This window comes from Apis laboriosa, unplaced genomic scaffold (assembly GCF_014066325.1).
Source record: "Apis laboriosa isolate Shangri-la unplaced genomic scaffold, ASM1406632v1 scaffold35_cov144, whole genome shotgun sequence".
Lineage (NCBI taxonomy): Eukaryota > Metazoa > Arthropoda > Insecta > Hymenoptera > Apidae > Apis > Apis laboriosa.
Window position 1 is genome coordinate 1318425 of NW_025222966.1, and position 13990 is coordinate 1332414.

The 13990-nt window shown below is 20.7% G+C and overlaps 4 protein-coding genes across 5 annotated transcripts; 2 read left to right on the forward strand and 2 right to left on the reverse strand.

The window, feature by feature from the left end:
* The first annotated feature begins 963 nt into the window (after window positions 1-963).
* Window positions 964-2147, forward strand: LOC122715476 (40S ribosomal protein S12). Its single transcript, XM_043937702.1, has 4 exons — window positions 964-1000; window positions 1264-1398; window positions 1615-1819; window positions 2050-2147. Exons 1-4 carry the CDS (start codon window positions 984-986, stop codon window positions 2116-2118), a joined length of 426 nt encoding a protein of 141 aa, XP_043793637.1. The 5' UTR covers window positions 964-983; the 3' UTR covers window positions 2119-2147.
* On the forward strand, window positions 2129-6472 carry LOC122715475 (poly(U)-specific endoribonuclease homolog). The gene is made up of 3 exons (XM_043937700.1): window positions 2129-2149; window positions 5673-6105; window positions 6169-6472. Exons 2-3 carry the CDS (start codon window positions 5821-5823, stop codon window positions 6400-6402), a joined length of 519 nt encoding a protein of 172 aa, XP_043793635.1. The 5' UTR covers window positions 2129-2149; window positions 5673-5820; the 3' UTR covers window positions 6403-6472.
* LOC122715472 (zinc finger MYND domain-containing protein 10) lies at window positions 2321-4760 on the reverse strand. Of its 2 annotated transcripts, XM_043937698.1 has the most exons (8): window positions 4625-4760; window positions 4409-4517; window positions 4063-4349; window positions 3771-3976; window positions 3536-3705; window positions 3274-3411; window positions 2971-3203; window positions 2321-2396 (listed from the first exon to the last, which is right to left on the reverse strand). In XM_043937698.1, the coding sequence occupies exons 1-8, from the start codon at window positions 4720-4722 to the stop codon at window positions 2321-2323; spliced, it is 1317 nt and encodes a 438-aa protein (XP_043793633.1). In that variant the 5' UTR covers window positions 4723-4760. The 2 variants fall into 2 exon arrangements, with proteins under 2 accessions (XP_043793633.1, XP_043793632.1); XM_043937697.1 differs by lacking the exon at window positions 2321-2396 and having other exon boundaries at window positions 2818-3203.
* Window positions 6473-6510: 38 nt separating the features above from the next.
* On the reverse strand, window positions 6511-13203 carry LOC122715474 (E3 ubiquitin-protein ligase TRAIP-like). Its single transcript, XM_043937699.1, has 8 exons — window positions 13069-13203; window positions 9656-9716; window positions 8269-8355; window positions 7750-8124; window positions 7555-7656; window positions 7347-7469; window positions 7019-7262; window positions 6511-6936 (listed from the first exon to the last, which is right to left on the reverse strand). Exons 1-8 carry the CDS (start codon window positions 13085-13087, stop codon window positions 6643-6645), a joined length of 1305 nt encoding a protein of 434 aa, XP_043793634.1. The 5' UTR covers window positions 13088-13203; the 3' UTR covers window positions 6511-6642.
* Between the last annotated feature and the right edge of the window lie 787 nt (window positions 13204-13990).

The window sequence follows — 13990 nt, forward strand, 5'->3', positions numbered from 1 at the left end:
ATTCTAATTCATTAAATTTTCAGAAAATATTTTAATTATTATTATTATAATATCATTCTTTTGATAGACAAATAGAAAAATTCAAATTTTTTCATTTTATGATAAATTTTTTGATTTTTTGATTTTATGATAAAATTTCGATTTTTTTAGATTAAATTTTTAAGAGTTAGTATGAAAAAAATATTAGTTTGAAATTAATTTTGTCTATATACTACTAAATAAATAATAAATAGTTTGGTTATATTTATAATGTTTGCTTCTTATTTATAAATAATTAATAACTCTTATATTTAAAGATTTACAATAGATAATAATCTATTATAGATATTTATAGACATCCATGCGCCATCTACAGTGAATAGGTAATACTAGATTAAAATTTACCCTTTAATGAGATAAATGCTGATGATTTCATTCCCTATATTTAGAGTTTAGTATTTTAAAAGATATAACAAAAAATATCATTATATATTTTTTCTTAATCTATAATCTTATTTAAAAATTATAAATAATTATAAGTAAAGTAACATTGAGAATGACATTAAAATGGTTAAGATTTTAAAACTTTTAAGACATGTAAAAGTAAAAATGCAATTAAATATTAAATTTATTTTATACATTATTAAATTTGCATATTATGTTTATTTTATATCTTGTATTTGAAATAAAATTTATATCATTAAGAATTAAAAATACATAAATTATGAATTTTTTAAACATTTTGTAGATGTCACTTACATCAAATTCTTAGCCAATCAAAATTAACATTGACATAACCTAAATATCGTATGTTGAATTAAGCGCCATTTCTCTTTCTTCATAAGAAAAGGTAAATGAAAGCACGCTGTGAAGCGATGTATAGAATATCAGTTTATTATAATATCATCATTATAATTTTTATGTGAAAATATTTTAAAATATGAACTCAAAAATAAAATTACTAACATTATTGTATTATTTTAGTTCTTCAGTCCGTAAAAAATATGTCAGACGTTGAAAAGTAAGTATGTTTTATATATCTGTTATAAAAATAAAATATTAACACATTTTTTTTATTATGAAAGTATTACATTAAAACTCTATGTAATATTTATTGTCTTTATTAAAAATTGTTTGAGTTTCAAAATTTATATAAAATTTAACCTCTTATAATACTATGCAAAAATAGAATAATAATGCAATTATATTTTTATATAAAAAATTTAAAATAATGAATGAAGTAAATTTGAAATAAATAGAATCTAATTATTATTTTATTTTTAGTGATGATGTACCTTCTGCAATGGCAGCAGGAGGTGCAATGGATGTCAACACAGCCCTTCAAGAAGTTCTTAAAAATGCATTGATTCACGATGGTGTTGTACATGGTCTTCATGAAGCTGCCAAAGCATTAGACAAGTGAGTTTATTATATATCATTTTGTGTATTTTTGTAAAACCTAATATATATTATTTTCATATGATGAAATATTAGGTTCCCTCTTCTGAGAAATACCCGTTATAAAAATTAATAATGCTGTCATGAACATCTTATCTGATTTATTAAATAATTATTTCTCAATTGATAATTTAAACATTAAATTTATTTATATTTACTTTATATATTATATTTTAGGAGACAAGCTATGCTATGTATTTTAGCTGAAAATTGTGATGAGCCTATGTATAAAAAATTAGTACAAGCATTATGTAATGAACATCAAATTCCTTTAATCAGAGTAGACAATAATAAAAAACTTGGTGAATGGGCTGGTCTTTGTAAAATTGACAGTGCTGGTAAAGCTCGAAAAGTTGTTGGGTGCTCCTGTGTTGTTATAAAGGTATAAATTATATAAAATACAAAATTAAAATTTTTTTTTAACTCAAATTATAAGTTATATGAGATTTTATGATGAAAGCAAGGCTCCCTCTACTGAGAGAACCCATATAATTAATAAAAACTATGCTGTGTTAATGCCTTTCTGATTTTAATAATTTAATATTGATTTTTTAACAATTTTTATTAATCATTGAATTTTTTTTAATTATAGAATTGTTTTTTTACTTTTAGGACTTTGGAGAAGATACTCCTGCAAAAGATGTTGTAATGGAATATGTCAAACAAAGTTCTGTACACTAATATCTTTTAATAAAATATTGGACATAAAATCGTACGTATAATTAATTTAATCCTAAGTATTTTTAAATTTTGTATTGTAATAGAAAAATCAACTAAAATTTATTCGTGAATAATTTTTAATTTATTTAATTTAATCACTGAAGACAAAATAATAAAAAGATAATAAAATTTTTTTTCTGGTAATAGTTTTAGAATTAAACTTTTATTTATTTTCTATATTTTTTGTTATTTTGTCGCAAATATTTTTATGTTTAATCCAATCTTTTATTTGACATTCCCTGTAATGATTCAATAATAATTGTTTGATCAAAAAATAATAGTACTTTATATTAATAGGTTGTTGCAGATGAAATAGTCAAATTTTTAATAAAGTTATTAACATTTATAATTCTATTAAAAGTAATATTAATCAAATTTTAATTTAATAAATTATGTTCATTATAAAACAGAATTATTACAATTAAATTCTTTTTCTTGTTATATATAATAAGTCTAAAGATTTATTTTTGATATTAATTTAAAATTTTCATATCAAGAATCATTTATTTTTTTAATGTAACTATTTTGAAAGTTTTATTAATATCAAACATTAAGAAATATGCTTAAATTGAAGCTTAAATTATAATTCAATTTTTATTTTTATAATAAATAAATAAAATGTAAATCAAATTATATTCAACTATTTTCAAAAATAGTAAAACAATTTTTTTTTAAGTTTTTTGATAATATAACATATTATTTAATAAGAATATTCATTAATATAAATATTGAAAATATTGAAAATTTATATATTTTTGAAATCTGCAATGCAACAACCTAATGTATGAATGTAATAATTGAAAAAACTTATACCTTCCACAATACCAAGCTTCTTTACATTTAGAACAACGTTTTTTTGCTTCTTCATGACATAAAAAACATTCTTTAATATCAATACAATCTAGTTTATCTAAATCATATGCATCACTTAAGATTTGTGCTGCATTTTTTATATAATCAGCATCTGTTGTGTATATAAATTTTGATTGATTTTTTGCTAATTTTTTCCACTTTTTATGATATTTTTCCATTATTGATGATCTTATCTAAAAACATAATTGTTTAATTAATATTGTAAATAGCTCTAAATATATATTTATCATGATAATTTTTAACCTGTGGTATAAGTTCCACATTTACTGCTCGTGATGCATTAGTATTAGGTGATGATACATTTAAATAATTTAACCATCGTTTTAAATCCATTAAAGGAGAAATTTGATCTATTACACATTCATGCAAATATTTCTGTAACTAAAACAAATTTTTTTTTATGTAAATATATATTATTTTATGCAATATACATATACAATCTTAAATATATAATATAGTTTGTAATGATAAAATATTTTTAATAATTTAAAGAAAATTAAAATACCTTTAATAATTTAAAGAATCTATGTTCAGTAATTTCATAATAAGATGCACTTTTTGGATTAAGTAATAATTCTCGCAAACCTAACCAAATTTGTCCTTCTATCTTAGAAATCTTTTCCTCTTCATTTGATTTTGATTTTCTCCACCCACCATTATATATCATATTTTCCCCTTAATAACAAGCAATTTTATTGTAATTTATATTATATTTTTTTATATTATGGAATGATAGTTACCTTCTGCATTTTTTTTTGTCCATGGATGTTTCTCAATAAGTTCAACAAGCAAGTAGGGTACATCATGTGTAGTTAATAATCGCGATAATACATATAATGGTAATTTATCTGCAAATTCAGCCAAGTAACGAAGAATTGAAATGCAACGTATACCAATGTCAAATTCGAATTCTTTCTTTTTTTCAAAAATTTCTTCAAGACATGAACTAATTACAATAAATATTGATATTATTATTTAATTCAATTTAATAATTTTTTTACTAAAATTATATAAGTTTTAATAATAACTTACTTTGGGTCTTTTACATTTTCATATATTTCAATATTCGATACATCAATGAGTAGAGATACAGATTTAACAGCATAATCAACAAGATCAAGAATAGAATCATTCAAAGTTTCTGCACTTTCACAGTGAAATAATACATTTTCTAATAAAGAAACTGCAATATCTTCATGATAAAATATTGTGAATAGCATAAAAGTATTTTTTGGTTCTTCATTCATTTCTATCAAAAGTGGAAATACTTTATGTTTCCATATATCAATTTGTATAGCTTCATATATAAGAATAGGAATCTATATAGGGAAAGAAATATTAAATTAAGAAATTGTTGTATAAAAAATATTTTATTTACCTTCCCAAGAGAAACAAACCATTCCTTCGTACTTTCTTCTCGCAAAGCACTAATTTCTAATACACTTTGTTCATTTAATAACATCAATCTTTTATGAAATTCAAACCATCTGAAAAGAACATTCAGATTATATTGCATGCATTATATTGTACATTTTTATACATTCAAATAAGGTTTTAATGTTTAAAAAAAGATTTTAAAGAAAAAAAAATTAACCCTTTTGTTCCAATATTTTCAAGATCAGATATTTGTAAATTATCTATAAATGACTCAATTTCCCAAGATGAAATAATATATTCCATTCGAGTTGACATTTTTATGATTAAGAAAAATACTATATGCTATAGATAAATGGCAACCATTTGTAAACAAAATTCGTATTTGATATCTTCGACATGTATATATACATACATACATATATATATATATATATTATATAATAAAATATATATATATTAATCATTAAATTTTTTAATTTTATAAAGATAAAAATATATAGATAATACAAAAATATATACATTCAAACGGATTTTATTATTGTAAAATAAATCTTTTTTTTAAATTAATATATTTTATCATATTTTTTTTATTTATTTAAAATTTTTTTAATAATAATCTATGGATAGAACATAAAAATATATTATAAAATATATTATAATAAAATATATTATAAAATTATTAATTATTTTAATTCAAAACTTTAATTCAAAAAGTTTTATAAATGTTAATAATTTTTTAATTCATAATCATTATATTTATAATTACATTAGGATTACATCATATAATATAAATTTTTTAAGTAGGAAAATAATTGACATAACCTATAATATCTATTATTTATTGAAAGTTAAAATCTATTTTAAAAAAATGTTAATTACAATTTTTCAAATTTACATTCTAATTATATTAAATATTGTGAATATATATTCTTTTACAAGTCATCAAATTAATGGTAATTAAAAAAATTAAATTAAAAATAAAATTATTTTATGAAAAGTTATGATTTTTATTTAATATATTTATTTATCTCAGATATCAATAATATTAAAAATATGTCTATAGTAAGTGATATGGAATTAATAAGAGTATCAGAAGAATTATTTAAAAAATCTCCTAATTTATTTAATTATGTGCATATAAATTATCAAAAACAAATATGTTTTAATAATTTTACTGATAATGCTTCTGAGAGGTAAAAATTTTATTATTAACTTTAATTTAAATATATTATTATATATTAATTATATATATTATTTAACTTTAGGTTGTTAAATATATCATTTAATATTTTTTCAATATTAACAATAAAATCTCTTATAAAATTATTTGATAATTATGAATTAGATACTTATCAACCAGAAATTATAACGAAGGAAGAAGATCTAGAAGAAAATGAATTTATTAACAATTTAATGAAAACAGATATAATGTTATATGTTATGCATTTTTTATCATCCAAAGGTTTTTTTAAAAATGACATGTACATTCATAAAAACATTTTAAAGCAAATATGGTTTCATTTATATCCTCGAAGTAAAGGAATAAATGATAGTTCTGGATTTGAACATGTATTTATAGGAGAAAGAAAATCGCATAAAAATATTATAGGACTTCATAATTGGATTTTCTTTTTCTGTGGAGAATCATCAAATAAAATTAATTATTTTGGATTTGCCAATAGTAAAAAAATGGTTAATGTAAGTAAAATTATAAATATATATAATAATATTTGTTAAATCATTTTAAAATGATTTTTTTAGAAAGCAATCATCTTAGAAGTATATTTCACTTATATTGGAAAACATAAAAAATCAAGTATGTTTATTGGAACACCTCCAGAATTGGAAATAGCACTTTATACACTCTGTTTTTTTACAAGACCAAATAAAAGATGTAAATTATCTTTTGCGGGAATTAAATTTGATATTCAAACATATATGTTGCAAAATAATGGTTTAAAATTTATTGCAACTGCTTTTCCTATTGCAAAATAGGAAAATATTATTAAATATTAATAGGATATTATTTTAAAATATTATTTTGAATTAAAATATTTTAATATTATTTTTTTATATTATATAAAATAATCAAGATAAAAAAACTATGAAAGTAGAATATTTTATTTGTTAAAAACACAAAGATTAATTACAATGAAAATATTATATATGTTCTTAAAATATAAATAATCATTTATACAAAAGAAAAAAAACTATTATATCATATTTAGGAACTCTTCAAGTTAAATCGACCACATGACTATCATGCTTGTATTCAGTATCAGCTATTTTTTTTTTGATATTTTGTTTTCTTTTTTTCTTTGATATAGAAGAATTTGAGAATGTATTATTATCATTTTTATTTAAAGTTTCTTCTATGTCATTTTCTGATAATTTAAATTTTTTAGAAACTATTGGAGAATTGTTAGAAGAACTACAATCTATAAAATCTATTTCCGAATCACTTGAATCATTTTCTATTGGAGAATCATATATCTTTTCTTGTTCATGTTTAATATCATACACAAATGTCTGTAAATAAAATATAAGATAAATATAATCAATTATTGCTTTTAATTTTTTTTAGGAATATTTTTCATATTTAATTTCAGACCTTTTCAATTTTTTGTTTTGTGCAACTTAATAAAGAACTTGTACTTGATATATTTTGATTACTTTTTTTTGATAAACTTTCAGTCAAGTTTTCTTTAGAGATATTATTCTTATTTTCTGATTTTTTAATTTCTAATTCATTACTATATTTATCACTAATACCAAGTATCTCTTCTAATTCATCAACCCGTTTTTGTAATGCCATATTTTTACTTTCTGAAAATGCTAATTTTTCTTCGAAATCCCTAAAATATATATAATGTATATAAAATATTCAAATTATAATTTAAAATTTTTAATCTATAGATATTACTTAACAAATATCTTACATTTGTTTTGACTGCTCTTCTAATGATGTATCATTTTTCATATTAACTTTAGAAAGTTTTTCTTGAAGCTTTTTAATACTCATGCGTAATTGTTTACATTTATTAAATCTTCCAATTAATTCTCTGTAAAAATTATTATATTGATGATGATTATATAATTTTTTTGAATATGCTATAGATTGTTTTAAATATATTATATATTACTAACTTTTTCATAATAGAAATATACATAGTAAGTGTTTCGGGATCTTTAGTTTTTCCAACCATTTTACTAACATCACTAATAGGTGCATGTAATAATACCTGTATTCTAAAATACACAAAAAATGTAAATATACAATAAATACATAAAAAACATAAAAATGTAATGTAAAATATATATGTATATATGATAATTACGTACGGTTTAAGATCTTCAATTTTATTTTTTAATTGAACAATTTCTTTTTTTAAATTATCACAGTGTGAACTTTGTTCTTTAAAGTAATTAATTTGTTCTTTCAAAGCATGTATTGCTGCATTTTTTTTATTAATTTCACTTTCTACTTTTCGAACCTCTTGTTTTAAACCAGCATTTTGTTTTTCTAAAGTAACATTTTTTGAAGAATAATATTGAATGTCTTTTTCCTTTAACAAAATTTGAAATTTTAAATTATCCACTTTCTCTTGTAATGTAGAACCTTGAGATTCAACTACTTCATTACTTGGAAATGTGAAATAGAGCCTATGTATTTTACTTTGTGTAACTTTCTCTCTACATTGTGGACAGCTTTTTGACCTGAAAATAAATTATAATCATAATCATAATTATAATCATATATTATGAAAAAGAAATGAATTAGAAATTGAATTGATACATGCTATGAGCTAAATTTTCACATTTTCTAACAAGATGTTTTGTTATTTTTTAATATTTATTTACCTTTCAAGCCATTGTGTTAAACAATGCAAATGAAATACATGTCCACATCTTGTATAAAAAATATCATCTGATTGTATTAACTGTTCGCTACATATAGAGCAAATGACGTTCATTTTACGTTAAAATAAATAGTAAGCATAGAAATATTTGCTATAGATTAATTTATGTTAAATTTATTATTATTTTTTTTTGTTAATTGTAATATCAATATTATTTAGTTTTTACTTTCCGAAAAAGAATCTAAAATCAATTTAATATAATATAATTTGTCACGTTCTAATTCAAGATCTAATTCAAAAAGGTTATACATGTGCTATCAAACAGCATTAGTCTGAAATGTCATTGGTAGGATTTAAGTTTACCCTTAGAACTTTGAATTTAGTATTTGTATAACACAATGAGTATACAATTTTACTTTATTTATAAAATAATATTTAAACGTATTTAAATATGTATTATACATCATATATAAAAGTAATTGTAAATAATAAAAACAAAGATATGTCACATTTAGTTTTTAACAATAAAATATATATTATATTTTTTTGTATAATATTATATTTACAGGATAGCCAATTGAAATCTCAGTTAAAGCAAATTGTCTTTATGACAAATGTATATTATAACTTTTTTATGATAATTGTCACCATTAATAATAAATATTTCTCGCTGTTTTTTTTACTTTTTTTATCGCAAAATGTATAATGCAAATATAATTATACAAGTATCTTTAAAAATGTTCAATTTCAATTCATTTTTAAAAATGAATTTTCCAAATTCATTTTTTAAAAAATAATATATCTAATTCACATTTAATTTCATTGTCATTTATTTTACATGTGAAATATCAATATGTATATTTGCAAATATTAATTCTACAATAGAATTCAACTAGAGATACAAAAATTTGCAATGTTTCCTAGGGAATTTTCTACAGTTTCTTATTTAGTTGTCGGTCAGTATTGCAGGCCATAACAATCGATTTACTCTGCAAATTTCAGCTATTCGAAACTTCGCGAAGAAGGAACCAGTTACCAGTGGTACCTTCTCGAAAGAACGTCTTTATCAAAAACATTAGCTTATATCGAAGAATTGCCGGCATACATGTGAGTGCGCGAGTTAACATCGAGCTTTTCATTAACTTATTATTAATAATTATTATATTAAGTGTATTTAATATTGTTGTTTATATATAGTAAAACGAAGAAGCTTATCTTTTAAGGTGGGTGTCGTCTTAACTTGAATAAAGATATACTGATGAAATGAATTTGAATAATATGAATTAGATATATTTCACATTTCTCAATTGTCATTCTTTTAATTCTTTTCTATGATTTATTTATATGTCATTAAACAATTGCATTATATTCTACATTAAAATATTCACATATAAAATGTCAGCCATTTGTTGGTTAAATGATTTTTACCTGACAATAAGTCAACGTCACCTGTTTTTTACGTTAGATAAAAAAATATATTTTTATGAAGAATTAACTGTTCTTTGTATATATATTGTCGAAAATAATACATATAATAAAAATATATGCAATAAATATACAAAAATAAAATTTTATTATATATAATTTTTATTCTTATTATTTTTTTGTCATTTATTGAAATATATAAATAATTTCACTTTGTTTAAAAGATCTCTTCATAGAAACATATAATAATAGAATCTCATATATACATATGAATATGAATATTTTTTATGCATATATTACATATATATTACTATATTTACTTATTAAAATTATGAGTCTTATATTTATAAATATGTTTTTTTTTCAAAATATGATATATTTTTTTTGTAAATAATAATTTAATATTAATTTGATTTATATATTATATTATAGATCGTAATTTTTGAAATATTAAATTTCATTCAGATTTAAAATGGATATTTTAATCTTTGATTAATTTAATATTTTAATATTGTCATTAATTTTTTCGTAAAAAAAATTAATTTTTATTATTAGTTATATTTAAAAAAAAATTTATAATGTTATAAAAATATATAAAACAATTAGTTATATTATATATAAAACAATAGTTAATATTAAAATAGCATTAATATTTTAAAATATAAATTATTTTATTATAATTTAGGATTTCAATGCTTTATATTTAAGTTTATATTATATTTAAATTTTTTTCAATATTTTTATTCTATTCTATAGATATTTAGCAATGAAAAAATATACTGATTTCGCGCTTATTTTCGACGCACATGCTGTTTGCCGAATTTTACCGAAGTTCATCGAATTTTATCGAAATTTCACGAAGTAGTACGATCAAACACGAAATTCATGATAGTCGCAGATCTTATACAAAGTCGAGAATATTTTCATAATTTCTTAAAAAAAATTTTATAGAGTTTATATTAAATATGTATGATGAATAACATATATTGACATATATTAACATATATCGATTATTTTAAATCGATTATTTCTTTTTTTATAATTTTTTATAATTTCATGATAGATATATCTTAAATATTTTTATTTTAAAAAAATCGTAACAAAATTTCATTTATTTATTTATTTTATTTATTTAGTTGATATTAGTTTATCTTTTAAAAAATTGATTAATATTATAATATATTATATTAAATAATAAAAATATTTTTTTATTTGTTAATAATTGCATAAAAATAAAAATTATTTATTTGCTACAATATTATTTATTATTGATTTTTTTCCATAGTCTAAATAATTTGTTTAGCTTGTTTACTTAGTCTCTAATACTGTATATCATTATATATTTTGCTTAACATATTATTTTGTAAATGAAATAAAAATATTTTTTGTAAATGCAATGAAAATACAAAAAATTTTCAATATATTTAAAAAAAAAATAAATATAAATAATAATATATTTAATTTCGACCATTTGTTGTTGTTTTTTAGTAGTTTTTCATGATTAAACTAGCCATATATAATCAATTGTGTATTGTTTGCAACTTGACAACTTTTCTTAACGTAAGTACATTAGATTTCAGTGAAACAATTTTTTATAAAGTAAAACATATTATGTCGCATGCGCGACGCGTGCCAATTTTCTTCGTTATCCTCTAGCTTGTTATTAGCTAACATCAGCACGTGACGATAACGTGACGATAACATTTTTTTCTTTTATGTTTTAAAGAAACATTAAGACAATATTTCAGCAGGAAAGTCTGAGATTCTTAGTTAGTTTCATATTGATTTTATAATTAAAAAAATACTTCATAATAAGCTAATTGGCTTAAATGTCATTTAACTTAATCATTCTAATAATTATAACATTATTGTTATAATGTTGTTAGAATAAGGATAAAAATATATATAAAAATTTTCATTTTTCATGCAATGTGCGTATTAGCAAAACAATGATATCAATAATTTTAATTCTTTTAAATATTTATAGAAAATTGATTTTCTAATAGATTATTCACAAAAACAAATAATAATGACAAATTTGATAAGTAGTGATTTTTCGAGAAATTCATTCAAATTCAAATTATCATATTCATAGATAATACGAAATTAAATCTGCAGAAGTTAATATTTTTCTGTGTAATTTTACCTTATTAGTGTGTATTTCAAATATCAAAGTATTCTCAAATTATTCAACTTATATGCGTATGACTTATATGCATTATATTATATACTTATATGCATATTATTTTTTATCTATTATGAATTTTCATATTAGAGAATTGAAACTATATGTGTAGATGAAGGATTCTATTTTCATTATATCTTTTTAAAGCAGAGGAAATATTACATTTTAAAGTTTTAGATCAATATTAAATTTAAATTTGTTTTTAAAATATATGTATAAAATATTTGCATTTCATAATAATTTTAATTATATTTTGCTTAAATTTGCAAAATTGAAAAAATGAAAACTGAAAATTTTGATTTCATCTCCTCAAAAGAGATTTTTAATCGACGAAAAAATTTCTCCATGTATTCTATCATATTTTACATATACAATTTTCATTTAATCAGAATTTTAGGATTAGATGAATTTTTTTGTAAAATAGAATTCAAATATTGAATTTATGAGCCATATATAAAATTTTATTCGTATCCTCAGTGGATTCTTTTTTTTTAAATATTTAAAATTAAAATGTATTGATAAAATAAATATTAAAATAAATATAAAATAAATATTAGATATTTTATATATATAAATCAATAGATCCATTAATTTTTTATTTTTCATTTAAATAAATTTTAGTTTTTTATATTATTTGAATTATTACACAATTTATTTATTATTAGTTGTAATTTTTCGAATATTGAACTTGAAATATGAAACTTTACAAGATATGCTTTTAACATGTATGTGTATTATGTACAGTCTTTCTGCCTTCTTTATCTTGAGAAAACGAGAAATACATGTAACTTCGACAAATCTGACCTTAAATATTTACTAGGACAATATGTTTCATTGTCAATGAAACAATTCAATCAACTTCTTACAAGAGATATATGCGATAATAGTATATATTTTCAGAAAATCAAAGTTCTTTAATCTTTTATAATTTCATATTCAATTTTTATAAATTTTATCGTTTTTCTATCTACTGATTATGTAATTACTCATTATTAATTGCTATCAATAAAAAACAACTTGCAAGTATATAAAATATCAATAAATAATTTATTCGAATAAAAAAACAACAGAAAAAAAATAAACAGAAAAAAATTATTGTACTTTTTTCTCTTATGATTCAAATATGTATATCAAATAAATTATTTGAATTAATATACGCATAAAAAATGTATTAATTAAATTTTTTCAAACCTCCAAGATGTAAAATCATTGCTATATATATAGTATATATATTAAGATGTTGTTTTATTTTTCACTGATTAATAATATGAGATATCCTTCACAATGACGAAAACAGAAAATAATTGATCAAATTTAGAAACAAATTATTCGCCATCGATATTTGTCTTATGTTGATATAAAATAATTGCGTTTAGCGCGACACGGCGGATTATTTCATTAATAATGAAGGATGAAAAAAGTCAATAAATCATTATAATATAATATCGATTGTGCGTTACTAATCATTTATCTATTGCATATGTATTGATAGTCAAATGCCGATACAATATGTACAGCTGATCGCAACGTCGACAACATATATGTCTCATTAGTGAATTATCCGAGAATTATAAGATAATGAGTGATAACCCTGATCGTCTGTCATGACACGCGACATTGTCGTAAAAAGAGAGGGAGAAAAGAGGAATAGGAAAAAAAGAGAGAACGAATAGCGAGGATGAAGAAAGAGGAAACGATATATATTTACGTATGGTAACGGTAAAATGGTTGTTTTTGACGGTGGAAATGTAACTGTGTAGTGACGATGATGCTAATTGTGATTGTGGTGATGTATATGGGCAACCGTATGATGTACGGGATGACTAAAAGGTCGCGGCCCCGTCATTGATACGGATGGAGAGAGCGCACTTTGGACCAATTCCTCACGACAGCTAACTCAAATAAACTCAGGGGAACGCGACGTTACTACTTCAGTGCTACTTCGGCCACACACCGCGGCACAGTCGCATTGACCAATCAATTATTCTCTTTTTTTCATCTATTAAGATCTTTCTTCCTCTCTTTTTCTTTTAAGCTTTTATTTATTACTATTATTCCTTTATCCTGAATAAATCGATTTGTATCACGCATTATTTCCTTTATTATTATTTCT

Coding starts and splice junctions, on each gene's coding strand:
- LOC122715475 (XM_043937700.1), top strand. CDS start 5,821: ATGAAAACAGATATAATGTTATATGTTATGCATTTTTTATCATCCAAA. Junction 6,106..6,168: donor ATAGTAAAAAAATGGTTAAT/GTAAGTAAAATT, acceptor TGATTTTTTTAG/AAAGCAATCATCTTAGAAGT.
- LOC122715474 (XM_043937699.1), bottom strand. Junction 8,356..9,655: donor AAATGGCTGACATTTTATAT/GTGAATATTTTA, acceptor CTCTATATGTAG/CGAACAGTTAATACAATCAG. Junction 7,470..7,554: donor TATATTTCTATTATGAAAAA/GTTAGTAATATA, acceptor TAATTTTTACAG/AGAATTAATTGGAAGATTTA.
- LOC122715476 (XM_043937702.1), top strand. Junction 1,399..1,614: donor GCTGCCAAAGCATTAGACAA/GTGAGTTTATTA, acceptor ATTATATTTTAG/GAGACAAGCTATGCTATGTA. Junction 1,820..2,049: donor GCTCCTGTGTTGTTATAAAG/GTATAAATTATA, acceptor TTTTACTTTTAG/GACTTTGGAGAAGATACTCC.
- LOC122715472 (XM_043937697.1), bottom strand. CDS start 4,722: ATGTCAACTCGAATGGAATATATTATTTCATCTTGGGAAATTGAGTCA. Junction 4,350..4,408: donor GGTTTGTTTCTCTTGGGAAG/GTAAATAAAATA, acceptor TTCCCTATATAG/ATTCCTATTCTTATATATGA. Junction 3,706..3,770: donor GACAAAAAAAAATGCAGAAG/GTAACTATCATT, acceptor CTTGTTATTAAG/GGGAAAATATGATATATAAT.